Genomic DNA, 27,989 nt, shown 5'->3' with positions numbered 1-27,989 from the left:
TAGCTGGGATGGCAGGCGTGGGCCTCGGCGCCCGCTTCATGTGGCATGGGGTGGTGATGCACTGGGTGCCAGGGCAGACATGGCCATCCAGGTGAAAGAAACCCTTCTTCTCACCTGTGATCCTTCAACGCATGTCTGCTCCTGCCGCCGTCGATGGGGCTCGCTGTGAGAGACCACGTGGGGGGGCGGGCCTCCGAGGGAACAATGAGCAACGACGGCGGGGCGGGGCCTCCGAGAGAACAATGAGCAACCACGGCGGGGCGGGGCGGGGCCTCCGAGAGAACACCAGTGAGCGACCACCGAGGGGCGGGGCGTCCGAGAGAGCACCAGTGAGTGACCATGGAGGGGCGGGGCGTCCGAGAGAGCACCAGTGAACGACCACGGAGGGGCGGGGCGTCCAAGAGAACGCCAGTGAGCGACCACGGAGGGGCGGGGCGTCCGAGAGAGCGCCAGTGAGCGACCACGGAGGGGCGGGGCGTCCGAGAGAGCACCAGTGAGCGACCACGGAGGGGCGGGGCGTCCGAGAGAGCACCAGTGAGCGACCACGGAGGGACGGGGCGTCCGAGAGAGCGCCAGTGAGCGACCACGGAGGGGCGGGGCGTCCGAGAGAGCGCCAGTGAGTGACCACGGAGGGGCGGGGCGTCCGAGAGAGCGCCAGTGAGCGACCACGGAGGGGCGGGGAGAGAACACCAGCCTCGGTGGCAGGGAGGAAACCGGGAGCTGCTCTCTGTGTGTAGAAAGTCGCTGCACAGGAACATACACGCATGCGTGTGCACCCTTGCACACATACACCCGCACACCGACATATACAGGTACACATGCTCACAAATATGTATGTACACGCAAATGCATGCATGTGTGTGCACATTCCCATACACACACAGGTGGCACACACACGTACACACGTGCACACACGGGAGCCTGTAGATGTCTGTTCACACCGCATCCCGTCCTGCGCCTGTTCACACCGCACCCCGTCCTGCGCCTGTTCGCACCGCACCCCGTCCTGCGCCTGTTCGCACCGCACCCCGTCCTGCGCCTGTTCGCACCGCACCCCGTCCTGCTCCTGTTCACACCGCACCCCGTCCTGTTCCTGTTCACACCGCACCCCGTCCTGCGCCTGTTCACACCGCACCCCGTCCTGCGCCTGTTCACACCGCACCCCGTCCTACTCCTGTTCACACCGCACCCCGTCCTGCTCCTGTTCACACCGCACCCCGTCCTGCTCCTGTTCACACCGCACCCTGTCCTGCGCCTGTTCGCACCGCACCCCGTTCTGCGCCTGTCCACACCGCAGCCCATCCTGCGCCTGTTCACACCGCACCCCGTCCTGCTCCTGTTCACACTGTGCCCCGTCCTGCTCCTGTTCACATCACGCCCCGTCCTGCGCCTGTTCGCACCGCACTCCATCCTACTCCTGTTCACACCGCACCCCGTCCTGCTCCTGTTCGCACCGCACCCCGTCCTGCTCCTGTTCACACCGCACCCCATCCTGTTCCTGTTCACACCGCACCCCGTCCTGCGCCTGTTCACACCGCACCCCGTCCTACTCTTGTTCACACCGCACCCCGTCCTGCTCCTGTTCACACCGCACCCCGTCCTGCTCCTGTTCACACCGCACCCTGTCCTGCGCCTGTTCGCACCGCACCCCGTTCTGCGCCTGTCCACACCGCAGCCCATCCTGCGCCTGTTCACACCGCACCCCGTCCTGCTCCTGTTCACACTGTGCCCCGTCCTGCTCCTGTTCACATCACGCCCCGTCCTGCGCCTGTTCGCACCGCACTCCATCCTACTCCTGTTCACACCGCACCCCGTCCTGCTCCTGTTCGCACCGCACCCCGTCCTGCTCCTGTTCACACCGCACCCCATCCTGTTCCTGTTCACACCGCACCCCGTCCTGCGCCTGTTCACACCGCACCCCGTCCTACTCTTGTTCACACCGCACCCCGTCCTGCTCCTGTTCACACCGCACCCCGTCCTGCTCCTGTTCACACCGCACCCTGTCCTGCGCCTGTTCGCACCGCACCCCGTTCTGCGCCTGTCCACACCGCAGCCCATCCTGCGCCTGTTCACACCGCACCCCGTCCTGCTCCTGTTCACACTGTGCCCCGTCCTGCTCCTGTTCACATCACGCCCCGTCCTGCGCCTGTTCGCACCGCACTCCGTCCTACTCCTGTTCACACCGCACCCCGTCCTGCTCCTGTTCGCACCGCACCCCGTCCTGCTCCTGTTCACACCGCACCCCGTCCTGCTCCTGTTCGCACCGCACCCCGTCCTGCGCCTGTTCGCACCGCACCCAGTCCTGCGCCTGTTTGCACCGCACCCCTTCCTGCGCCTGTTCGCACCGCACCCCGTCCTGCGCCTGTTCACACCGCGCCCCGTCCTGCTCCTGTTCGCACCGCACCCCGTCCTGCTCCTGTTCACACCGCGCCCTGGCCTGCTCCTGTTCGCACCGCACCCCGTCCTGCGCCTGTTCGCACCGCACCCCGTCCTGCTCCTGTTTGCACCGCACCCCGTCCTGCTCCTGTTCGCACCGCACCCCGTCCTGCGCCTGTTCACACCGCGCCCCGTCCTGCTCCTGTTCGCACCGCACCCCGTCCTGCGCCTCCCGAGTCGGGCCGATGGAAGGCACTTCAGCGAGGGCTGGCAGCTGGGGTGACAGCCGGAATCCAGCCTTGGGCGCCGTGTCCACCCGGCCTCTCTCCCCGCCAGGGACACCGGCGAGGCGGGCAGGCGCAGTGCGGGCCCAGCGTGGCTGTCGGGGCACCAGCCTTGATCTTGGGTGGCTCGCGCTCCCTTCCACTCAGGCTGGAGAGCGCGGCCGTGGAGAAGGCCTGGGACCTGGCGCAGGGCAGAGGCAGCGCCGGTGAGGGCGGCTCCGTGCTCCGTCCACCAGGGCAGAGCTCCTCAGGCAGCCTGGCCCTGCGCCGCCCGCTTCCTCCCCAGACAGGAGAACAGCCACCGTAGACCAAGCGGGAGCTTTGTCTTTGGCTAGAGAGAGGTGCGGAAGACAGAGCCACTGCAGACACCAGGGCTCGCTGAGCGAGTGCTCAGAGCCGGCCCTTCTCGCTCAGTGACGTGGGACCCAAACCACGGCATAGCCGCTGTTCCTCCTCCTCCCCCTCCTCCCCCTCCCCCTCCTCCCCCTCCTCCCCCTCCCCCTCCTCCTCCCCCTCCCCCTCCTCCTCCCCCTCCCCCTCCTCCTCCTCTTCCCCCTCCCAACAGACCCCTGTCAGTCACAGTTTTCTTATCAAATGGAATGGACACCATCAAGAAGACACAAAACCAAGGCCTTTTATTTATTTATTATTTTTTGCCAGTCATAGGGCTCAAACTCAGCCCTAGCCACTGTCCACGGAGCCTAATCTCCTCTTATCTTTCTCCCCCCCCCCCACACTTCCATTTTTGAGGGTACTGGGGTTTGAGCTTAGGGCCTAACACTCGCTAGGCAGGTGTTCTATCCGCTGAGCCACGCCCTAGCCCTTATCTCTTGAGGTTCTTGTCAGATTGGATCTTGTTTTGTTGTGGAGGTGGTGGTGGATTTTGCTTGATAGTTTGTTGGTTTGTTTTGGGCCAAGGCTGGACTCTCACTCTGGCTCTGATCCACTTCCCTGTGTCCCTCTACTGGGACTACAGGAGTGCACCACCTACCCAGCTTGTTTGTTGAGATAAGGTTTGAACGGATGACAAAGGTCTGAGGCCCCTCACACGGGGTTTTCAAGAAACCTCTGTTCCTCTCCGAAAGCTTCTACCATTGTCCGACAGCCACAGCCACACGACCCCGAGACCCTACCGACCGGGCACCCACCAGGCATCGGCTGGAGGTGCAGCCAGATGCCAGTGCACCGCAGGGAATTTAAAATAGCAGCCCTTAAATCTTCCCAGGACGGCGGCATGAAAATTTAACTTTGTTTTTATATGGAACACAGTACACCAAATATTTTATGAACTCCACTAGCTGAGGGAAAAGAGGCTGAAGATCTCACACAGAACCAGATTAATCCAAGCAGGCCCAATAAGTTAAATATATATATAAATATAAAGTCAAATATATCTATTTATTTATAATGTATATATTTCATGTTCATAGATGGGAATGGAGAAACATTCAACAAAGCAGAGCACCATCTAGTAGTGGTTTCAACATTCGCCAAGAGCGGCTGTGTGTGAGTTAATTTGGCGGGGATAAGACTTTTTCATTGAAAAAATGCCTGTATATATTTTGTGTATTTGTTTTGTGTGTGTGTGTGCTGGTCCTGGGACTTGAATTCAGGGCCTGGGCACTGTCCCTGAGCTTTTGTTCTGAAGGTGAGCATTGTACCACTTGAGCCACAGCTCCACTTCTGTCTTTTTGGTGGTTCATTGGAGATCAGAGTCTCATGGACTCTCCTGCTGGCTTTGGACCACGATCCTCAGATCTCAGCCTCCTGAGTCACTGGGATGATAGGCATGAGCCACAGCGTCCGACAGCATCTGGATTTTTGACCCAAAAAAGCCCTGAGACAGGAAGCGATCATGCCCTGGCCGCTGGGTCCTGTGGTCATTTGCGCAGTGCGTGGGCCCACGTGGATGGTGGGTGGGCAGCGTTGTTGACCTCTGATCTCCCGGTGGCCCTGGGGAGGGGTGTGCACAGGGCCCCTGAGCACACACAGCCCTAGTGATCTGTGGCTGCTGATCTGTTCCGTCTCCCTGCGCTCCTCCTCAGCGCCGTTTAACCATGTTCAATAATAGATGAGCGCAGGCCTCCCGCCCGGAGGAAGCATCCAGAACTTTGTAGAACATGAAAAGGCGATTTGGCCCCCCAGGCTGGCTCCCAGCATCCTACACACCCGAGGCACCATTTCATAACTGTGTTCTCTGTGGGTTTTTCCTGGTGGGTTCTGTGGCTCTGTCCGTCCACGTGTCCCTTTTCCAAACGTGGGATTCAGCATTCTCTGAGTCTTCGCAAAGCGAAGCGCCCCACTTTCTTTCTCTGCCTCACCCCTCCAGTGGCGCATTGAACAAGCCATTTGCTGAATTCCGAGCCCCAGAAATGGAACTTTGGGGGTCTTGGCTCTGCCGTCAATCTGGGGGGTGATGGGTGGGTCGTGAGCTGTCGTGACTCAGTTTCCATAACTACAAAAGGGAGGAATGGGGGTTAGAAGCCAGGTGGGGGGAGGAGGGGGACTCACACCTGTCACCTCAGCTTCTTGGGGTGCTGAGGGCTGGGGGTCTCTGCCTGTGATCTGCTTCTTCAGAAGGTCACGTCGTTTTGAGACAGGCTTTTATGGGGCGTTTTCCTTTGTCCCTTCCCAGTGTGGAAACGATTGTGTTACTTGTGTACTGTCTCACTCACACGCACACATGCACACACACACACACACACACACACACACACACTCGTGGTCTGGTTTGCCATTCCTTCCATGGATTCTAATCCATCTCTACGAGACGAGGCTGAGGAGACACGCGTCCCCACAGAGCGCACGCAGATGCGGAGGTGACAGTGCCACGCGTGGCCCCGGCCACTCCTCATCCTGGGTCTTTCAAAATGGCAGACACCAGCTACCCCAGTCCCTTCCAGCCTCTCTTGGGTTTTGTTTTGTTTTGTTTCCCCAGAAGTGTATTCTAGCAGAAAACGCACCAATCAACCCACGGGGTGGGGCCCTCCACGCGTGGTCCCCGCCGGCCCCGGGGCCGGGTCCTCTCGCCCGGCATCCGTGGCTTCCACGCAGGGGTTCTCTGCTTGCCTCTCAGCGTGGGTTTTCTGGTCTCCTCCTGGAGCTGTTTTGCAAAGAAACCAGGGGGGCCAGGCTTCACCCCCCCAGTCCCTGCCCCCCATGACATCACCAGAACCCCAGAAATAACATCAGTCATCTCCGGACTCTCCTCCCAGGCCCCGCCGCATTGCGAGGCAGCCTACCTCTCTCTCTCCACGGCTTCTCTGCTTCGGGGTCACAGAGGAAAATTCTAGAACACAGCTGTAGCTTTGGTGTTTCTTTTTCTTTCTTTTTTTTTTTTTTTCTGAGAGGCACATGGAGGAAGGAGAGGCGTAGGGGGCCGGGGTCGCATAGCCTCTGGCTAGCACTGGGCTTGTGGGTGACCCCGGTCCCCAAAGAGAAGAGCCTCTCTCTCCCTCCTCTTGCTGTTTCTTCCTCCCTATCCTCCTCCTCTCTCTCTATTTCCTCCTCCCTATCCTCCTCCTCTCTCTCTCTGTGTTTCCTCCTCTCTCCTACACCTCTCTCTGTCCTCTCCTCTTCCTCCCCCTCACACCCCCTCCTCTCTCTATGTCCCCTCCTCTCTCTCCCCACGCCACCCCCTCTGTCCCCTCTCAACCTTTCTTCTGAACCCGCATGGAGCCACCAGCCTGGCAAGACCCCCGCGCCCCCCTCCATCATCCCAGCTCGGAGCTGTGAGCTCAGCCACCTGAGGGACATGGTGACGTTACTCTTCTAGCCATGCCCCCCTCACCCCATCTTTCCCTCACCCCATCTCTCCCTCACCCCTTGTCTCCCTCGCAGGTGCCGGAGTGCAGCCGGAGCAACCCTTTCCTAACATCCGTGTCCACTCAAAAACTTCTCAAGAGCTTGGTGCATTGGGATTTCAAAATGTCAGAGTATAGTTATTACCCTGTATTTCCTGCACTCGTGCAGAGGCTGGCTGGGCACAGTGCTCAAGCCTGCTCTCCTAGCTACTTGTGGTAGGGGGCAGGGGGCGCGGGGGGAGGGGGCGCAAGAGGATTCTGGTTCCAGGCCAGCTTGGTCAATGAGGGATCGAGAAGTCTCAACCAATTCTTTTTGTTTTTTTTTTTAAGCCAGCCCTAATGGTGGGCTCCTGAAATCCTAGCCAAGTCAGGAAGTGAAAACAGGAGGATCGAGGTCCAGCCTGGCCCAGGCCACCTTCCCCAAAAGAAGTCTTCTGTCTGAAAAAATCGCTAAGGCAAAAAGACTGTGGGAGGTGGGGAGGGAAGGGATGGCAGGGGAAAAACAAAGGAGGGGGTAACGATGCTCAATATGAAATGGACTCATTACCTTGTTCATGTAACTGTAACCCCTCTGTATAGTATCTTTACAATAATATATATATATATATATATCAAAAAAAGACTTTGTACGACGGCTCAAGTGGCAGAGCACTCATCTTGTGAGCGTTAAACTTGAGTTCTAACCTGCAGTAGTACTGCCAACAATGAATGAAGAGGGAGGGGACCGGAGGGCAGGGAGGGGAGGGGAGAGGAGGAGAGGGGAAGGAAAGGAAAGTTCCTATCAGTGAATGTTCCATATGGAGATCCAGAGATTCTCCTGGTGGAGCCTGTGTGAAGACTCTGAAGCAGGTGTTCTGGAGCAGATGGTCCGGTGTGGATATTCTGGAGCAGGTGTTCTGGAGCAGGTGTTCTGGAGCAGGTGTTCATGAGCAAGCATTGTGGAGCAGATGTTCTAGAGCAGGTGTTGTAGAGCAGGTGTTCTGGCTCAGGTGCTTCTGGAGCAGGCGTTGTAGAGCAGGTGTTGTGGAGCAGGCGTTTGGAGTAGGTGTTCTGGAGCAGACATTCTGGAGCAGATGCTTCTGGAGCAAGACCGGAAGGAGTGTTTTCCTCTCTCACATGTGATTCTGGTCCGAGCAGCTTACTCAGCAGTGGTGCACTCCAACTCTCCACCCCCCACCCTGTGTCTGTCCCCGTGTCCACATGTCCTTCTGCTCAGCTTCCGGCCTCCCCGGCACTCTGCCCTGACCCCCGCCGCCCCGCTGCTGCGTTCTATTTACAGTGTGACCCACAGCCACTTTCCGCTCCATTAACCCCCACCCCCACCCCAAGATGTGGCCGGGACAGCCTCCATGCCACCCGCACTCGGAACCCGCTAGAGAACGCATGCGTGACAAATGGAAACGGTTAACAGCCAGCCCTGAAAGTCACTTTCCCTCCCCAAGACCCACAAGGGGCAAAGAGCGAGAACCCCTTTCCTCCAAGACTGGCCCTGGCTCCCTCCCTCCCCCAGCCGGCCAACTCCATCCAGCTGTGTTTCTCACCGTCTTGTGTGTATTTTCCACGGGGGGGGGGGGGGTGGCATCTGCTGCGTCTTTTTCAAGCAGCCCTTTTGCCCGTTGAAACAGAAGGAAGCAGTCGGCGGAAGTAGAAGGCTGAGTAGGGTGGCTCACGCCTGTAATCCCAACCACTGCTCCAGAGGCTGAGACTGAGAGGACCGAGTCCATGTGGAGCAGCCTGCCATCCCAGCTGCACAGGAAGGAGGTCCAGATGGGAAGACGGAGGTCTGAGGCCGCCTGGGCGCCAAGCAGGGTGGGGCGTGACTCAAGGGGTAGGGCACCTGCCTGGCCAGGGTAAGACCCTGAGTTCACACCTCAGGACCCTCAGAAGATCGGGGTGACGGTGTGCAGGCCTCGGCGTTCCCTGACACACAGCGGCCTCTCCCCACTGTGATCTACCAAGCCCATGGTCATTCTAGCATTTTCTCAGTCCAGTAGCTTCCATCAGGCCACCAGAGCAACTTAGGCAAAGTAAGCAGCGCTGCTGGCAAGTTCAGTCATGGCACTTGACCACGTGACTCTGGACACCGCCCCAGGGGCTGGCGTCCGGGTGTTAATTAATTCTCGGCCTGACACCTGCACGCGGCCTCCTCTGGCTGGCTAATTAATTAAGCCGTGTTTGTAAACAGGCGTCCTCCCCCCCCCACGCCCCCCAGCACTCTTACCATCATCTGTTTCTTCCGCTACAAGCTGTGACCCCCCCTTTCACCGCACGCCACTTAGCCAGCGGCTCTGTCCTTCCACGGATTCCAGATTCTTCTGGAATCTGCCCAGCTCTGGGCAGAGCGCAGGCACTAAAACACCATGGGGAAGGACGGAGCCCTAGCACCGTTTGCTGATGATCCATCCCCCCCCCCCCCCGGGGCACAAGGCTCTTCTCCCTCCCCCCTTCCCCCCTCCACGGAGTCTGTGGTACTAACGTCTGCGTAGCATTCACCTTCCAGGAGGTGTATACAAGAGTTTTCACACTCGTTGATTCTCCCTATTCTGTCTTAACTTTTCGTTGGTTGGTTGGTTTCCCCTGATCGTGTTTGAAGCTCGACTGTAAGTTCACCCTCTTGATTATAAATTTACCCACTTGATTAAACATTTTCACTTGATTTTTCTTTTTCCACACTTTTTTTTCTCTCTTGTCTCTCCTCTTCCCTGTTGATCTTCATTTCCTGCTCCTTCTCCTCTACCTTTCCAAGATCCTATATTCTATAGATAAAATGTTCTGGAATGTTCCTCTCTGCGCCTCAAGCTGCTCTTTCTCTAGTGACTCTTCTTCATTGCCCTTCCAGACTTTTCCATGCGTAATATTCTTGCCATATTTCCTTCTCCTCGAAGGAAGAATTTTGTCAAATAGGATGAGTTCTTTCTATGTAAACGTTCCTCCTTTTAGTCAACTTTTCATTATTTGTAACCTACTTTAATCTGTAGAGATTTAAGGTGGGGGCATGGCTCAGGGGTAGCCTGTGCCTAAAACATGCCAAACCCAGGGTTCGATCCCCAGTGATGCAAAAGAGAAACAGCAAGAATGACCGAGAGAGGGCTGGGAAGGTGGCTCAGTGGTAGAGCGCTTGCCTTGCATGCATGAGGCCCTGGGTTCGATTCCTCAGCACCACATAAGAAAAAAGAAAAAAGCCGGAAGTGGCGCTGTGGCTCCTTGAGCTGAAGAGCTGAGGGACAGTGCCCAAGCCCAGAGTTCAGGCCCCACAACCAGACCCAACAACAAAAAAAAAGAATGACCGAGAGAAAAGCCCATCCCAATGTGTCCTCCAACGCTGCGCCTCCTTGCCACCGGCATGGATCTGATATTTGTTGTGGATTTTTGTTGTAGTTCAAAACAAAATCTCTCCTCTTAGCCATCTATAGATTTTATTAACTTTCCTTCTCACCTCGTTATCCCCAAGAAAACGGGGAAAAAGAAAAACAGCTTACAACACACGAGTCTTGCACAGAAACAAGCCCTTCACCAAGGCCCGTTGGCTCACGCCTGTCATCCCAGCTTCTCAGGAGGCTGAGGTCTGAGGACTGCGGTTCAAGGCCAACCTGGGCAGGAGAATTGATGAGACTCTTCATCTCCATGAACCAGCAAAAATCCAGAAGTGGGGCTGTTGCTCAAATGAGAGAGTCTAGACTTGAGGTTAAAAAAAAAAAAAAAACTTAGGGGAAGTGGCGCTATAGCTCAAGTGGTAGAGCGCTAGCCTTGAGCTGAAGAGCTGAGGGACAGCGCCCAGGCCCAGAGTTCAAGCCCCATGACCCACCAAAAAAATAAATAAATAAACTTAGGGACAGTGCTCAGGCCTTGAGTTCAAGCCCCAGGACTGGCACCAAAAATAAATGAGTGGCTTCCAGAATTATGGGCTCAGAACCTCTTTTTCCAGCTGTCATGTGCTGAACACAAAGCAAAGTTGATCACTAAGTCTGTCTACAGATTAGCTTTTGTGATTATAATTGTTTTATAGACTGCTGAATCATCTCCTATTTAGTCACAGGAACTTGCTCTTGAAAAATCCAAATGTTAGCCAGGCACCAGTGGCTCACATGTGTAATCCTAGCTACTCAGGAGGCTGAGATCTGAGGATCCCAGTTCAAAGCCAGCCCAGGCAGGAAAGTCTGTGAGACTCTTATCTCCAATAAACTACCAGAAAACCAGAAGTGACTCTGTGGCTCAAGTGGTCAAGTGGTAGAGCACCAGCCTTGAGTACAAAGAGGCTTGGAGACAGCACCCAGGCCCTGAGTTCAAGCTCCAGGTCCGGCAAAAGAAAAATCCAAGTGCTCATCCTTAACAACTACTACGGCCACATCCCTCCCCCAGCCCCCCCACCCCCACCCACAGCATCCCCCAAGTGTGGATCCAAAGCCCAGCGTGTTTTCCCTTCAGCCCTGGGCTGTCTGCTCTCTGCCAGCTAGACCCCTGTTTTGTTTTCTAAAGCATTCTCTGCGGTCACTGCTGTGAACAAAACAAAGACCCTCTGCTGGATCACTAAAGAGCTCCTTTAGTGTCAGCACTGATGTGTTAAATAACCTTTTCTTTCCTTTTTATTTGGGGGTGGGGGGGTAGATAGAGATTTTAAACTCTTGTTCAATCTGTCCATGTACACAGTAGGTTGTATGGTCATTTATCTTGCTGGCAAGAATGCCAAGAGACATTTGGTCCAAATTCTGCCAGGACGGTACGTTCCCCGCCAACCTGGGTTGGGTCTTGCACCAGCATCTGATCTTCGTGGGTTTTGTTTGGTTTTTGTGCGGGTCCCGGGTCGTGGGGCTTGAACTCAGGGCCTGGGCACTGTCCCTGAGCCTCTTTGTACTCAAGGCTCTTTATCTTAAAATAATAATAATGATTTTTTTTTTACTAGCATCTATTAACCACGCAAGGGTGTTGTGCTATGATATACCCACACATTGATATACCATAATTTAAAAAAAAAAAAAAAAAGGAGAGCCAGGCACCGGTAGCTCACGCCCATCATCCCAGCTACTTAGGAGGCTGAGAGCTGAGGATCACGGTTCAAAGCCATCCCCAGCAGGAAAGTCCATGAGACTCCAATCTCCAATGAACCACCAGAAAATTGGAAGTGGTGCTATGGCTCAAGTGGTAGAGTGCCAGCCTTGAGTGAAAGAGCTCAGGGACAGCGCCCAGGCTCTGAGTTCAAGTCTCACCACCGACTAAATATAAAAATTAAAAGGGGAGTCAGGAGATTTTGAACCCTGCTCTCTCTCCTGCGTCTTAAGGTGAAATGGAACAGAGAGGTGGGACCCCTGGCCCCCTCGGCGAGGAAGAATGAGCTTTCCTCACAGCTCCATGCGCCCTAAACAGACCCTTGCACCCCTGCTTTCCTCACCCAGTGTGAGCTCTGGGTGGGCACGGGGGGGAGCTCGTTCCCCCCCACGCCTCACTCCCCCCCATCCCATGCCTGAGCCCTCTCCCCCCCATCTCACTCCACGCAGGTGGGCAAATGGAAAGACAAGTCCCTGCAGATGAAATACTATGTGTGGCCGCGCATGTGCCCCGAGACGGAGGAGCAGGAGGATGACCACCTGAGCATCGTGACGCTGGAGGAGGCGCCCTTTGTCATCGTGGAGAGCGTGGACCCCCTGAGCGGCACCTGCATGCGCAACACGGTCCCCTGCCAGAAGCGCATCATCACCGAGTACGTGGTCCGCAGGCAGGGGGCTGGGTTGGGGGGGGGCGTGTGGCCTGGGCGCCGATTGCGCCAAGGTCCCCACCGCCATCCTTGCCTGGCCTCAAGTTCCTGGGGGGCTCCAGGTCACTGTGGGTGCTGAGCCAGCAGGGCCCCCAGTCTGAGGGTCCAGCACGATTTGGGGAGACAGATGAAACACCTGTTGGGAGTTAGGGTTAAGAAACCTCTGGGAGCTGTGCGCAGGTAACTCACGCCCCTCACCCCAGCTGCTTGGGAGGCTGAGATCTTGAGGATCTCAAGTTCAAAGCCAGCCCCGGCAGGAAAGTCTGTGAGACTCTGATCTCCAATGAACCACCAGAAAAACCAGAAGTGGAGCTGTGGCTCACGTGGTAGAGCGCCAGCCTTGAGCTGAAGAGCTCAGCGACAGGGCTCAGGCCCTGAGTTCAAGCCCCAGGACTGGCATCAAAAAAAAATATGTGAGGAAATGGAACCAAGTGCAATTCGATCACAGTAAGATGGCGGCGTTTCTGGGCCGGCTTAAGTCCGCCATCGGGCCTGGCATAAGATGGCGCTTCTTGTGTCGTTCTCTCTCTCTTCTTTCTTCTGTAACTGGCGGCCAGGAATAAGACAGACGAGGAGCCGGGCTACATCAAGAAGTGCTGCAAGGGCTTCTGCATCGACATCCTCAAGAAGATCTCCAAGTCGGTCAAGTTCACCTATGACCTCTACCTGGTCACCAACGGCAAGCACGGGAAGAAGATCAACGGCACCTGGAACGGCATGATCGGCGAGGTGAGCGGGCGGGCTGGGGGTGAGCCCGGGAGCCCCGCACGTACCCCACACCCCGGCCCGACTCGGGCTCCGCCCGGCCACACGCTCGCTCCCACAAACACCAAACAGTAAGCAGAGCCCACACTCCCCCCGCCAGGAGGCCCACCAGTGTGCTGGTGGAGGCCCTGGCCTTCGGGAACATTCTACCTTCCCTGTCACGGCCCTGGCCTTCAGGAGTGTTCTAGTCTCCTAATGATCACCCTTACCTTCTAGAATGTTCTGTTTTTCTGATGGTGGCCCTGGCCTTCCAATTATTCTACTTTTCTGGTGGTGGCCCCTGCCTTCTAGAATATTCCATTTTCCTGGTGTTGGCCTCACGCCTTCTGGGATGGTCTATCTTCCCTGTGGTGGCCTTGCCTTCCAGAATGTTCTATCTTGCTGGTGGTGCCCCTTGCCTTCCAGAATGTTCTATCTCGCTGGTGGTGGCCTTTGCCTTGCAGAATGTTCTGTCTTCCCTGGGGTGGCCCTGGCCTTCCAGAATGTTCTGACCACGGCACTGCTCTCCCCACAGGTGGTGATGAAGAGGGCCTACATGGCGGTGGGCTCGCTCACCATCAATGAGGAGCGCTCAGAGGTGGTGGACTTCTCTGTGCCCTTCATCGAGACCGGCATCAGCGTCATGGTGTCCCGCAGCAACGGCACCGTCTCGCCTTCCGCCTTCCTGGGTGAGGAAGTGGTGCGGCTGCCGCTGCCCAGATGGGGGGTGGGCAGATGGGGGGGCGGGGGGAGGGGCAGAACGGTGGTGGCCCGTGGCCGTCCTTCCTGCCCGGAGGGAGCTGGTCCCGGAGGTCCACCTGGCTGCGACTCAGTGTTGATTCCTCCCAAATATGGAGATGGAAGGACACGCAGAGAAACAAGAAGGCGACGCCTCATCCACAGTGTCCGGACGGGCCGCCGGGGGGCCTGCTGCAGTCCTTTCCTTATCACGTCAGCTAATGGGGAGCAGCTGTGCTCCATCCTGACACTCGGTTTCCTCATCCAAGAAGACATCTCCACGGGGTGGCCCGGGGACCACCTCCTGCCGCCAGCACCTCTCATGGCCGGCGTGAAAAGTGGGATATACCCGGTTGCTTTTTTATTATTATCCTCGGGAGTTGAGTTATAGCACTCCCAAAAAAAAGCGGGGTGCAGGGGATCTTCTGAGGCTGCGATCTGCCACTTTCTCCCCCCCCCCCCGCCACCCTCCCACCTGCCCACCCCCGGCCATCTTAAACACCAAACCCTCAGAGCCCACGGACCACGGCATGAGCCTGGGCCAACTTCAATTAGATGAGATCGTGGGGAGCTCACACCCCATAGTTATCCCCCTCGGGGGCTGTGGCACAAAGTGGGGGCGAAACGAATAAACCATCACCCTGAGGACACAGCACGGAGCTGGTTGGTCATAAACCAACTCCTGGGTCCTTGAACGAGTCACGGCCTCTCTGAAGGACCCCGGCATCTTTGCTTTCAAATGTGGATGGCAGCAGAGCGGACAGAGGCGGACACGAGCTCACATTGCGTCTGCGGAAGAATCAATTCAGTGGATGCACCACGGAGTGGAATTTTTTTCTCTCCTATAAATTTACTCCGTCCCATTGGCCGGTCTTCTTATTCATAGTGAAAGACACTTTTGTCCTTGGTGATTTCATGGGCGACTGTCGGCCGGCCCTTGTGTGTGCGAATCTGAGGGATGCAATATATTTGCATATTCTCCTTCAAAGGATGATTGGCACCGGAAGAGACACACACACGTGGATCCCGAACTCTGCCAGATGCACACTGACCTTAGCTTCTGATCTAAAAGACCCGTGAGCCCCAGAATGTTCCATGGCTGTGTTTGGAGACGTGTCAGTCAGCTTGTGTTAGGAACAAGAGAAGTCAAAACATTCTGAACAGAAGCCGAATGACCTGTGCCATGCATGTTTTCAATTGTGTTAACTCACAACTGGAGAGGACAGAGGGTCACACACTTACTCTACCACTTTGCTCACAGCTGGGACTCTACCACTTGAACAACGCCCCTACATTGAGCCTTTGGCTGGTTCATTGGAGACAAGAGTCTCAGGGTTCGATTACCCGGCTTGGATGGCTCCAAATGGCGATCCTCCTCCGATCTCAGCTTCCTGAGTAGCTGGGATTACAGGCACGAGCACTAGTACCTGGTGGCATTTATGTTGTCGTTTTGTGCGTTAAAAAAAAAGAAAACCAGGGGCTGGGAAGGTGGCTCAGTGGTAGAGTGCTTGCCTTGCATGCATGAGGCCCTGGGTTCAATTCCTCAGCACCACATAAGCAAAAAAGAAAAAAAAAGCCGGAAGTGACGCTGTGGCTCAAGTGGTAGAGCGCTAGCCTTGAGCTGAAGAGCTGAGGGACAGCGTCCAGGCCCAGAGTTCAGGCCCCACGACCGGACCCAAAAAAAAAAAAAAAAAAAGAAAACCAAACATGGACTTACTTTCTTGTCTCCTCATGGTGTCTGACATCACACAGAGCAGGCTGGAGGAGTCAATCTCTGCTGAGGAGTTTAAGGAAGGTTAAATGGGGCCGGGGGTTGGAGGGGGGGGGGGGGGGAGAGGGATTATTAGCCAGTTTTCAGTCGGTTTTCACGATCATTGCCCAACTAATTCAATGCCGAGATAGGCAAGTAGAGCCATGGCTCAAGTGGTAGAGTGCCAGCCTTGAACAAAAAAGCTAAGGGATGGTACCCAAGGATCCTGAGTTCAAGCCCCAGGACTGGCACAACTGGGAAAGAGCTACACTGAGTCTGTTGAAAGCTAACGTGGCCATGAAGCCGTGACTCCTGGAGGCTGCTTCTTTGTGGTATGAACGGCTAGGGCACAGCATGGAGTGGAACACGGGGACGAAATCGTCTTACACCGCCATTGCTAGGTCTTCTCCTTGTATCTTGGGCTCAGAGACCCAGATAACGGGGCCAATGCACACCATCTCCTTACACACCCCAAAGGACGGAGTGACAACCAGTGCCCCCTCTGCCTGCCCCTTAATCATCATCATCATAACGTCATAGCTAGTAAAAGGGAGGGGGGGCTCCAACCCAAAGCACCTTTCTCGCGTGTTCGCGTGACGATCAGCTCTGCTCAGCGCGGCGTGCCGCATTGACCCCGCTGCCATTTTCCTCCCCACCGCAGAGCCGTTCAGCGCGGATGTGTGGGTGATGATGTTCGTGATGCTGCTCATCGTGTCTGCCGTGGCCGTGTTCGTGTTTGAGTACTTCAGCCCCGTGGGTTACAACCGGTGCCTGGCGGACGGCAGAGGTAAGGCCTGGGGGGCACGATCCTCATTTCTGTGTTCCCCCTCTTTCTCTCTGTCGGTGGTTTAATGTGTCTCTGGGGCCAGCAGCCCAGTAACACCTAACAAAGACTCCCACAAAAGTGCTCGTGTCAGCCTGTGCCACGTGGGCTGGGGGTCCGGGTCCGAGAAGTACAGCTGGGGATGAAGAACTGTGTCCGCATGTCCCACGTGTGTCCGCGCATCTACATGGGAAGAGCCAAGTCACCAGACAGATTGCACATGCGTGTTAAGAATAAGGGAACACGGGTCCCCTCCTCCAGGCTGTTGCTGGTGGTTGTCACTGACTGAGTCCCCAAAGGGCTGAAGAGAGAACAACTGAAGTATAAGATCTCACGGGAGACAGATGTTTGGAGAATAATAAACGGAAATCAGTCCGCCTGGAATGAGAACTCACACACAGCCCGACTCGCAGGGGTCCGAGTTCCCGAGCTGCAAGGCGAGAGGGGCTTGAACTGTGTGGGAGTTTGAGCTCACACGTCCTGGTCACTCACAGAATGGCCCAAGGTGGGGTGCGTGGCCCTAACTGGTAAACAGAGCCTCTAAAATTTCATTAAGAACCTCAGGGCTGCCAGGCACCATGGCTCCCGCCTGTCATCCCAGCCACTCAGGAGGCTGAGATCTGAGGATCACAGTTCGAAGCCAGCCCAGGCAGGAAAGTCTGTGAGACTCTAATCTCCAAGGAACCACCAGAAAACCGGAACTTGCACGATGGCTTAAGTGGTAGAGCACCAGCCTTGAGCACAAAGAGGCTCAGGGACAGCACCCAGGCCCTGAGTTCAAGCCCCAGGATGGGCAAAAAATACAGATTTATTCATCTTCTCCTTTCAGCCTTCTCCCAGACTTATACTTCCAAGACAAAAGAGTAATAACCCTGGCGGCTAGAAAGATTGACCCAGGGAACACTTTATGGACTGAGTCACCAGAGCCTCGTTTTCTGATCCACTTGAGTCTCGATGGAGCTGAGCGCACCACTGACAGTAAATAAATTAATAACAAATAATAATAAGCGACCCGCAAGCCTCCACCGGGTTCCTGAGCCTGTCTGTGCCCACGGGCCTCCTGGCGTAGACCGGCCTTGTTGTTCAGTGTGTGTTTTGGGGAGTGGTAGCCCCATGCCCACAGTTCGTTGAGGTCAGCCGGAATCAGTGACCCAGATTCCCGCCCCAGGGGCTCCAGGAGGAAGAACAAAGCGAGCAAGCAAACAAAACCCTCCACGAGTCACAGGATGCACCCCTAGGTCAGCCATTTCCACGAACATCGGGTGTCTTACAAATCAATGAAGGCAGAAGGACTACTAGTGGGGGAAAGAGCATGCACTTGTGCATACACATGCACATGCACGCACACGTGCACACACATCCCAGCACTCCTGTTTTCCTCGGGCCCCGGGGCGGGCCGGGCACTCTCGGGTGATGGGGGGTCCGTGGGAGACTCTGTGGCAGGCTCTGGCTCCTGACTGCCCCCCCTCCCCCCGTGGGGAGCCGGGGCCGGGTCTGACACCCTGTCCCCTCTTCCGTGTGCCACGCCAGAGCCGGGCGGCCCGTCCTTCACCATCGGCAAGGCCATCTGGCTGCTGTGGGGCCTGGTGTTCAACAACTCCGTGCCCGTACAGAACCCCAAGGGAACCACCTCCAAGATCATGGTGTCCGTGTGGGCCTTCTTCGCCGTCATCTTCCTGGCCAGCTACACTGCCAACCTCGCCGCCTTCATGATCCAGGAGGAGTACGTGGACCAGGTTTCTGGGCTGAGTGATAAGAAGGTAAGAGACACGTCTCCCCTCTATTCCCCCCTCCATCCTCCCCTCCAGCCCCCCTCCACCTGACCCTTCCTCCCCCTTCATCCTTCCCTCCGTCCCCACTCTGATCCCCCCACCTTCCCCTCCGTCCCCTCTCAGTCCTTCCCCTTCCTCTCCTTCCAGCTCCCCTCCACCCCCCATCCTCCCCTCTGTCCTCCCCTCCATCCTCCCTCCATCCCCCATCCTCCTTCCATACACCTCTGTCCTCCCCTCCATCCCCCTCCTTCCCCCTCTGCCCCCCCTCTGCCCCCCTCCGTCCCCCTCTGTCCTCCCCTCCATCCTCCCCGCCACCCCCCTCTGTCCCCCTCCGTCCTCCCCTCCATCCTCCTCCTTCCCCCTCTGTCACCCCTCTGCCCCCTCTGTCCCCCTCTGTCCTCCCCTCCATCCCCTCCATCCTCCCCGCTGCCCCCCTCCATCCCCCTCTGTCCCCCCCTCTACCCCCCTCCTTCCCCCTCTGCCCCCTCTGTCCCTCCCTCTACGCCCCTCCTTCCCCCTCTGTCCCCTCTGTCCTCCCCTCCATCCCCCTCCGTCCCCCTCTGTCCCCCCTCTAGCCCCCTCCTTCCCCCTCTGGCCCCCTCTGTCCCTCCCTCTACCCCTCCTGTCCCCTCTGTCCTCCCCTCCATCCCCCTCCTTCCCCCTCTGTCCCCACATCTGCCTCCCCTCCATCCCCCTCTGTCCTCCTCTCCATCCCCCTCTGTCCTCCTCTCCATCCCCCTCTGTCCTCCTCTCCATCCCCCTCTGTCCTCCCCTCCATCCCCTCCATCCTCCCCTCTGCCCTGCGCCCAGCCACAGTAGAGAGGTTGATTGTCGGGTTGCTGAGAACTCTTCTGCCATCTCCAGCCTGGACAGGCCTGGGAATCAGTTTTCCTAGTGTCAGGCGTCCGGGCGGGCGCACCCCGGGCTTCTGGCAGCACGTGGCCGATGGTTGGTGGTCGTTGGCTCCGGCTGTCTGCTGGACATGTGGGTAGAGGGACGGCACTGGGGACCAGAGCAGCGTGGGCCTGGGGTCGGCCCCGTGGCCCCGGGCCATGGGCTCCCCGTCGGTGTCTGTACACACGCATGTGCACCAGGGTCGATGGTTCACAGGAAGCAGGAAGCCACTCTCGCTCAGCTGGACGATTGCACCCTCCCCTGCGTGGTGCTTACGGCTGAGTTGCCTGTGCCAAGGGCAGGGCGCCGTCTCCCGGGCACGGGCTGGGTGCTTGAGGGGGAGGCGGGTCGCGTCTGCACTGAGGTCACCGTCTGTTCCCGATGAGGACAGAAAAGTTTATTGTAAATGCCTGCGACTCTCTAGATCTACCCAACGGGGGCCTCCGCCCTACGGCAGTTTAGCCCCCTGAAATTGGGGCACCCAGGGTGGTCTGAGATCTAAGATCGAGGAGCTGTCTTCGTGGAAAGCAAGCTCAGAGCCTGAAGTTTAGGAGACGCTCACTTACAGTAGATCTACTGTTCCTTTCATTAAGATTTAGAAAGGATAGCCAGGCACCAGTGGCTCATGCCTGTAATTCCAGTAACTCAGGAGGCTGAGATCTGAGGATCACGGTTCAAGGCCAGCCTGGGCACGAAAGTCTGAGAGACTCATTTCCAATGAACCATTAGAAAACTGGAAGTGGTGCTGTGGCTCAAGTGGTAGAGCGCCAGCCTTGAGTGAAAGAGCTGAGGGACAGCGCCCAGGCCCTGGGTTGGGAACAGTGCCATGGCGTGAGCAGTAGAGTCCAGGCTTGTGAAAACAGGGTTTCTAGTTGCTGTGGCCGAGATGTCATTTATGTCGAGGTACAAAATCAGAACGCTGTGTGACAGCTTACGTCCGAGTTCCTTTCTGCGTGGGTGCCACGGGAGCACGTGGGAGGAAAACAGGGCCAGGGTTTCGGCTGCACAAACGTGTTTTCTCTGCCCTATTTAACTTTGGGCTGGAAGCCGGCGGGAACACCGCTAACCTCCAGCCCGACCCGTCGTCACGCCTGGGGCTGGACCCAGGTCCTCTTGGTCAGATCGCTGAAGATAGCTCAACAGGGAACACACGTCTGAATCCAGTGCATGGCTGACCCACCGCGAGGGCCAGGGTCGGACATCCAGGGAGCCCAACAAAGAACCGGGGCTCAGGCCTCTTTGATTCTTGAGAGCTGTGTCCTTTGGAAACAGCTGACCCAAGGAAGGACGGATGGAAATGGTGGGACAGTAAAACTTCTAGAACCCTAGGCGTGTCTAGACACGGCCGGGCCAGCAAACACCAGCCCTTTTCCCTCTATTTTTTTGGGCCCATCCTGGGACTTGAACTCAGGGCCTGGGTGCTGTCCATGAGCCCTCTTTGTGCTCAAGGCTGGCGCTCAACCCCTTGAGCCACAGCTCCACTTCTCACTTTTTGTGGGTAGTTGATTGGAGATCAGTCTCACGGACTTTCTTGTCCAGGGCTGGCTTTGAACCGTGATCCTCAGATCTCAGTCTCCTGAGTTGCTGGGGATGACAGGCGTGAGCCGCGGCGCCCGGCTCCTTTTGGTAAAATTATGAGTTAGCAAAACAGATCTGGCCCTTTCTGTGGAACACGACCCCAGCCTCAGACCTTTCTGCCAGCCAGCCGATGACGAGCAGACCTCCCCCGGGGCCTTGGCCGGCCCGGTCTGAACACCATGTCACCTGTTACAGCTTCCTCTCCGGTTCCTTTGTAGCACAGGACTTCCCGGGTCCCCTCCGGTCAGTCAGTACCTGGGGGGCTCTGCCGTGTACCCCTCCAGGCCCAGGCTGAAAATCCACCCATGTTGAACGCCGAGCTCTGAGCTCCAGTACTCCTCTTTCTCCGTTCTGTGCCCCTCTCTCCCTCCTCGTAAGGAACACCTGTGTCCTGACCTTGCATGCACTCTGCCCACCCCTCTGGAGTCCTCCAAGGCCTGGAAGGTGGCACCCCACAGACACAGCCCCCACAGAGAACCCTCTGGAAATGGTAGCCTGATTCAAAACAAAGGTTTCTGGACACAGAACTAGATCTCGAGGTGAGGTCAGCCCGGATTACCAGGAAGGAGGCTGGACCTGACCTCCGTATCTCATTAAAGAAGAAAAAAGCAGAAAGAGTGAACACAGGAGAGGAGGAAACACACAGAGAAGTTGGGCCTGTGAAAATAAAGCCGGAGCCAGGCGCCAAGGGCTCACCCCTGTCACCCCAGCTACTCAGGAGGCTGAGGTCTGAGGATTGCAGTTCAAAGCCAGCCAGAGCAGGAAAGGCCATCAAACTGAGAACCGGCAACAACAGCAAACTATTTTAGTTAACAGAATTCAGGGCGTATTGTGGGATGCAGTAGTCAAGCTTGGGGTGTTCTAGGGGTGGGAGGGGCTTCAGTGTTCTAGGTGTGGGGGCTTCGGTGTTCTGGATGTGGGAGGGGCTTTGGTGTTCTGGGTGTGGGAGGGGCTTCGGTGTTCTGGATGTGGGAGGGGCTTTGGTGTTCTGGATGGGGGAGGGTTTCAGTGCTCTAGGCCCCCTGCTCTGCGCTGTTAGATCTGGGTGTGTCTGTGTTCCGTATGTGTCTTCTTACAGTTGCGTCTGTGGCTCTAGAAAAGCCAGGTATTCTATTTATGCATCTGAGGTAAAGTCTCCATTCTGCAGTTTGTTTACATCAGAGAGGAACAAGAGAGCTCTCCCATCACCCTCTTCCTTCTTGATGAAAGCCAAAAATCGTAAACAAGAGTGCCAGTCCCCGGAGACCAGGCCTCAACCCCTCTCCATCCTGATGTGCAGGCCTCGAGTGTATTAAGAACTTGCGTTTCATTCAAGGCCCCTACAGCAGCCTCCTTGGAGATGAATGAACGTGGTGTGAGCGTTTATACGTGGCAGGTGGCCTGGCCTACAATGCACCATCTTCCAGGGTGTCGTGTGGTGCACGCGGTGCCGCCCTGGGCTTCCATGGGGTTCACTGCCCTCCATCTCAGCCCCATGTCAGGGCAGGAAAGCTTCGTGACAGACTGGGCGTGGAGCCCACGTGGGACTGAGTCTGGAGAGACTGCTTCCTTTGTGATTCCACATGCAGATGTCCCAGCCCGGGGCGTGGGGAGCCATTTCTAGACTGCTAGACCACAGCCTCCGGCCTTCCCTCCATCCATTCACGGTGTCAGAGGCATTGGCTTAGAGCCAGCAAGATCCTTGCACGAGCAAGCGAGGAGGAGGAGGAGGAGGAGGAGGAGGAGGAGGAGGAGGTGTGCGACCTTGGGCCGGGGGAAGCAGCGTCATCCCCTCTGGTGTGGCCCCGTCCTGAAGCTCCTTGTTTAGTATCTGCCGCCCGGAGGGATGAGCAGGAGGCACGTGGGATGCTGTGGGCACCCATAGCTTGAGAGTCGCAGCTTGGGCATTCCAGAACCTTCCCTTTCATAGAACAAAACAAGAGGAGGGAACCAAGGCCAGGACATGCCAGGAAACCCAGTGAGGAGCCAACATGCCCACTGCCCGAGAACCTTCTGCCCGGAGGCTTGAGCTCTGGGCCACGCTGATATGCGCATGCATCTCCTGGCTTAGCATTTCCTGGCTTAGCTCTGCAGCCAGTGTTGAATAAAGTTAAAGGATCTTTTGTTTGGGGGCATTTTTTGCTGATTGCCAGCAAGACGCTGAGACAGCTGCAAGCAGTCTTTTTTTGGCTCAGAATCAAAAGCGATGTTGGGCTGGGCATCATCATCTTGATATTGAAGAGAGAGCACCGTGATTTCTGAGGCTGGCACCAGTGCCATTGAAGAAGATGGCTCACATTGAAGACGATGCTGCAGCCCAGGACCTCCAGGGGAGAGAGAGGCTCTGGGGAGTGGAGAACACACACATGCACTCACGCATGCACACACGCATGCACGCACACGCATATACACACGTGCAGAGGTGGGGGCCTCATCTCAGGACACGGAGCCATTTTCGGCCTTTTCTTCAAGTCCTTCTGCAAGCGCATCAAAGCAACGGCAAGCCAGTGACGCCAAACCCCTTCCCCCTGCCATCCACGTGAGCGGCCTTCTGCAGATGAGTCTCAAACACAGAAGGACGACTCAGCCTTCCGCCCCACTGCCGAATGAGACAAGGTGCAGCCCAGGAGGCCCCGCGAGAAGCTGAGGAGGCATCAGGCGGAGGGAAAGCCAGCTCTGGCCCTGGGCACCGGCAGGAACCCCCAGAGCATCGTCACCCCGACATAAGCTGAGCCCCAGCGACATGGGCATGATGCAGGACAGTCCAGTGTGTGCAGAATAACATTTCTTTTTCAAAGTTTCTGTGGGGTGTGTGTGTGTGTGTCCACATGTGCCCGCCTGCCCCAGGACTTGAACTCAGGGCCTAGGCACCATATTTGACCTGCTTTGTGCTCGAGGCTGGTGCTTAGTCACAGCTCCAATTCTGATTTTCTGTTGGTTCATTGGAGATAAGAGTCTCACGGGTTTTCCTGCCCAGCACTAGCTTTGAACCAAGATCCTTAGATCTTAGCCTCCTGAGCAGCTGACACGTGTGAGCCATTGGTGCGTAGCAGGATAGCTGATTTCTTATGTGCTCTGTGCTCTGATAAATGCACTTTATTGTAGGCTATGGTGGACAGATGGATGCATGCATGCATGGATGGATGGTAGGATGCATGGATGCATGGATAGATGGTAGGATGGATGGATGGATGGATGGATAGATAGATAGATAGATAGATAGATAGATAGATAGATAGATAGATAGATAGATAGATAACATGCATAAGCCGGTGTGTGACATCAACAATCTCTGGAATGACTGAGGATAAATAAGTGAAGAAACCAGCGACCACTAAGCTCTCCCCAGAGCCTGTGCCATACCAGCCCCCACAGAAGACCCCATGTGCAGCAATGCGGGGCCTGACTCCCCAGGACCCCCGGGAGAGGCCTCCATCTGTCTACTGCCTCCTTCTCCTTACTCCCACCCACAGCTTAAAAAAAAAAATCAGGAACATTCTCCTGCACTGTCTCGGGACTCTGAGAGGCAGGGAAGGCACAATAGCGCCTTGCTCACAAGTAGGCGGCTGGGCCGTTCGTGGCTGAGGGATGGGTGGATGGGGTAGATAGACTGGCGCCCCCCCCTGCCCCCACAGGCCCACGGTCTCCACGGCCTCCTAATCGCCCCCGACTACGGTCACACTCTTGGTGCCAAAGAAATGTTCACACGCCTTGTCAAGTCCCAAACCTGACAGGCTCTCAGGAGAGCTCAGGGCAGATAGAGTTTATGAAGGAGGAGGAGGGAGGGAAGGAGGGAGGGGGAGGAGGGTGGGAAGGAGGGAAATGTGTCTGAGAAGCTTGCCCTCAAATGCCCTGAGGACAAATTAACTCCTCCACAGCTGCCAGCCCGGGCAGGAAAGTCTGTGAGACTCTGATCTCTAAAAGAACCACTAGAAAACCAGAAGTGGTGCTGTGGCTCAAGTGGTAGAGCGCCAGCCTGGAGCAAAAGAGCTCAGGGACAGCGCCCAGTCCCCGAGTTCAAGACCCACAACTGACAAAAGGGGCAAGGGTGTTGTCGGGCTGGTGGACGGGTGAGCGGGTATTTGTGCAGACCCAGATGTCCAATGTACCCCCCATCCTGCCCCCATGTGCACACGGCTCCCACCTTTCCCCTGGGTGCCCGGAAGGGCAGAGTGGCATTTGGGCACCAGGCACCCAGGTTTGTGCGGTTATATACCGATACATGCTCGCTGAATGCCCCCAGCGGCGCGGGCAAGAGGGCGGGTGCGGGAGCCAAGGATCGAGGGGACATTCACGCATGGAGGGCAGAGTGAAGGAGCTCGCAGGACTTTCCTATCTTAACCGGGCCCTCTCCCAGTCGAGCTCCGGTAAATATTTGCCAAGTGAATTGATGCACTTCGATTCACACGCAGTGTCTATCGTTAATGAACACGTAGTGCTTTCTACATCAGAAAAATCGACGTGCACTTACTGAATAATGAAACAGCATGCAGTCCTCCCTCCCCTGCGGCCTCTCCCTTCCTCTTTGCTTGGGGGGGGGGGGAGCAGGCCTGGGGAATGGGTCCCCAGCACCCCCAGAGCCCTGTCATCAAACCTCCCTGATATGTCAGAAGGTGAGTGCCAGTCCTGGGGCTTGAACTTGGGGCCTGGGTGCTGTCCCTGAGCTCTTTCACTCAAGGCTGGCGCTCTACCACTTGAACCACAGCGCCACTTCCAGTTTTCTGGTGGTTCCCTGGAGATCAGAGTCTCACGGACTTTCCTGCCCTGGGCTGGCTTTGAACCACAGTCCTCAGATCTCAGCCTCTCCTGACTAGCTGGGATGACAGGTGTGAGCCACGGCACCCAGCTGACGTGGTATCATTCTATACAGCGATTTTTATACAAGTCTTAGGTGTTGCGTGACATTGGGTCTGTGGTCTGTGTGGGGTTGATTTCTGTGCCGACATGGACTAAGGCCTCTTTTCATACACGGCGTCTATTGGAGACGAGCCCACCCAAGGGTGGGCTGCTGGGGACCGGACAACCTTCCAATCCCTGGGACAGCACTCCGCTCCCTGCGGCTTTCTGGAAGTTCCTCACTTGGTGGGGTTTTTTGTTTTTGTTTTTTTCATTTTCCAAAGTCGCCTTTTCTCCGGATCTTCCTGACTCAGCATCTGGAATCTATAGACGCCGCTCGGCCAGGAAGTGCCGCCCTGGTCTCTGAGATTCCATCTGCCTAATCAACCAGCGTCGCATACCTTGTGTAGATCGCCAATTTTTTCCCCCAAAAAAATGAGTAGATTAGAGTATAGCCGTCTATTTTAGGGCTGAATCGGACGTGATTACAACTCCATTGACGCTTCGGAGAGAACTCTGGCTCTGAGAGCATCCGGCACCATTGTCCCAGCAAAGCGGGGACTCAACCAATCCAAAGGGGCGTTTATCCAGAAACATCACTGCCTGCAATGCGGCGGATTCTGCTTGTGATCAGGAGGATGGCTAGCTGAAAATATCTGGGGTGTTACATTGGACGGTGGCAGGTGGCGCACACACACACACACACACACACACACACACACACACACACACACACACACACACACACAGAGCCCAGGGTGTGTCCATCTTGATGTCCAGCCCTGTCCATTTCAACCTCAAGCCCAACCTGGCTGATCACACAGGAGGTCAGTGGTGACCGTTGAGTGGATGCCTGGTGGGAGGGACCGAGTGGGCTGCGTGGATTGGGACCTGTTGGAAACCACAGTAGGAGCCACCTCCTGGTCACTCTGGGATAAACGTGATCAAAGAGAAAAACCACGGAAAGTCCCCCAGGGAAACCACCGGCCTGAATTCCACATGTTCAAATGAAAGTCGTGAATGATCCTGGAGGGAAAGGTGACTTTGTGCCAGGAGACAGACCACACGCGACTTGGGAGATACAAAGAAGCAAAATTAAGACTTGCTGGCCACAGATGATAGCCAGAGAGAAACCTGGGGAGCGGGAGGCATGGTTCAGGCGGTGGAGCATCCTCCGGTGAGTGAAAGCCTCAGAGTCTGAGTTCGAGTCCTGGTCAAAAAGCAAAGAACTAAAGCTGAGATCATAGGGGTGAGAATTCAAGAGATTTCAGTGTCTCATGGCAGGCGTTTGTGATCTACGGAGTATTTTAGCAAGGGGAGGCACACAATTAAAGTCCTATCTGGTGTGGCAGCAGATCCTGTCTGTGTCTTGTGTCAGGGTCAAGAGAAAACTCGTTAGCGAAGCTCGCGTGACCCTCGGGGGCCCAGTGTGTGCGGCTCGTACCGCCGGGGCCCCCGGGGCCTTCGCTGCGCAGAGGCCGTGCCCCGGCCGCTGGTGGAGAGGCCAGGGTGTAACTTCCAGAAAGGACAGGAATGGCACCGCCTTGCAGCCCTCAGTGCCTGCCCTCCCGCATCGTGCCACCAGCCCAGACACGCACGCGGGGCGCGTCGCCGGAGGTCCAGGGCTGGGCCCATAGAAACTTCTAGCAATGTGTATGAAGTCGACTTCAAGCCCATTTCTGGTGAGAACCTGCCCATCCTGAGAAACTGACTTTCATACCAACTGACATTTCTCCTCCTCCTCTCTCTCTCTTTTCTCTCCTTCCCCCTCTCTTCTCTTGGCTTTCTCCCTCTCCTTCCTTTCCCCCTTTCCCCTTTCTCTCCCTCTCTCTCACTGATTTTTTCCTTCCCTCCTCTCTCCCCCTTCCTCTCTCCCCCTCCCTTTCCCCCTCTTGGATTTCTCCCCCTCCTTTCTTCCCCCCCTCCACCCTCCTCTCCCTCCTTCCCTCTTTCTCCCCTTGGATTTCTCTCTCTCCTTTCTTCCCTTCTCTGTCTCCCCCCCTCCCTTCCTCTCCTCTTGGCTTTCTCTCTCTCCTTTCTTCCTCTCCCTCTCTCTCTGATTTCTCCCTCTCCTTCCTTCCCCCTTTCTCTTCTCCCTCTCTCTCTCTCTCCCTGATTTCTCCCTTTCCTTCCTTCCTTCCCCCTTTCCCTCTCTCTCTCTCCTCTCTCTCTCCTTCCCCCCCTCTCCTCTTGGATTTCTCCCTCTCCTTTCTTCCCTTCTCTCTCTCTCTCTCTCCCCCCTCCCTTCCCCCCCCTTTCTCCCCCCAGTTCCAGAGACCCAATGACTTCTCACCCCCGTTCCGCTTCGGGACGGTGCCGAACGGCAGCACGGAGCGGAACATCCGGAACAACTACGCGGAGATGCACGCCTACATGGGGAAGTTCAACCAGAGGGGCGTGGACGACGCGCTGCTCTCCCTCAAGACGGGGTAAGCACCGGCCTGAGCCTGGGGTGCCAGTACCCACCGGGTCAGACACCTGGTGCCCTAAAACCATTCCACTGAGACAGGCCCACGTTGGCCCTTGACACACGATTGCGTCACACCTCCCCGGGGTAGCCGGCCCGTGCTCCGCGGCTCCCGGGCTGTGGCTGATCTCTGTGTCCCGTCTGTTGGCCTTCGCTTAATCATGAAACAGATGAAATGCGTATTTTTTTAAGTAGA

General features: G+C 56.5%; 1 protein-coding gene across 2 annotated transcripts in view; it reads left to right on the top strand.

Moving 5' to 3' along the window:
• LOC138805078 (glutamate receptor ionotropic, NMDA 2B-like) overlaps positions 1 to 27,989 on the top strand; it is a 191,083-nt gene that overhangs the window by 156,655 nt on the left and 6,439 nt on the right. For both annotated transcript variants that reach the window (XM_069989655.1, XM_069989654.1), the window contains exons 6-11: positions 11,956 to 12,158; positions 12,770 to 12,941; positions 13,492 to 13,645; positions 16,106 to 16,231; positions 17,798 to 18,027; positions 27,595 to 27,755. In XM_069989655.1, the coding sequence (XP_069845756.1) occupies positions 11,956 to 12,158; positions 12,770 to 12,941; positions 13,492 to 13,645; positions 16,106 to 16,231; positions 17,798 to 18,027; positions 27,595 to 27,755 (1,046 nt within the window). The remainder of the gene's footprint in view (positions 1 to 11,955; positions 12,159 to 12,769; positions 12,942 to 13,491; positions 13,646 to 16,105; positions 16,232 to 17,797; positions 18,028 to 27,594; positions 27,756 to 27,989) is intronic.

This window comes from Dipodomys merriami, unplaced genomic scaffold, assembly GCF_024711535.1.
Source record: "Dipodomys merriami isolate MVZ:Mamm:240054 unplaced genomic scaffold, mDipMer1.0.p SCAF_384, whole genome shotgun sequence".
Taxonomy (NCBI): domain Eukaryota; kingdom Metazoa; phylum Chordata; class Mammalia; order Rodentia; family Heteromyidae; genus Dipodomys; species Dipodomys merriami.
The sequence above is the reverse complement of the archived record's forward strand: the minus strand, read 5'-3'. Positions and strand labels throughout refer to the sequence as shown.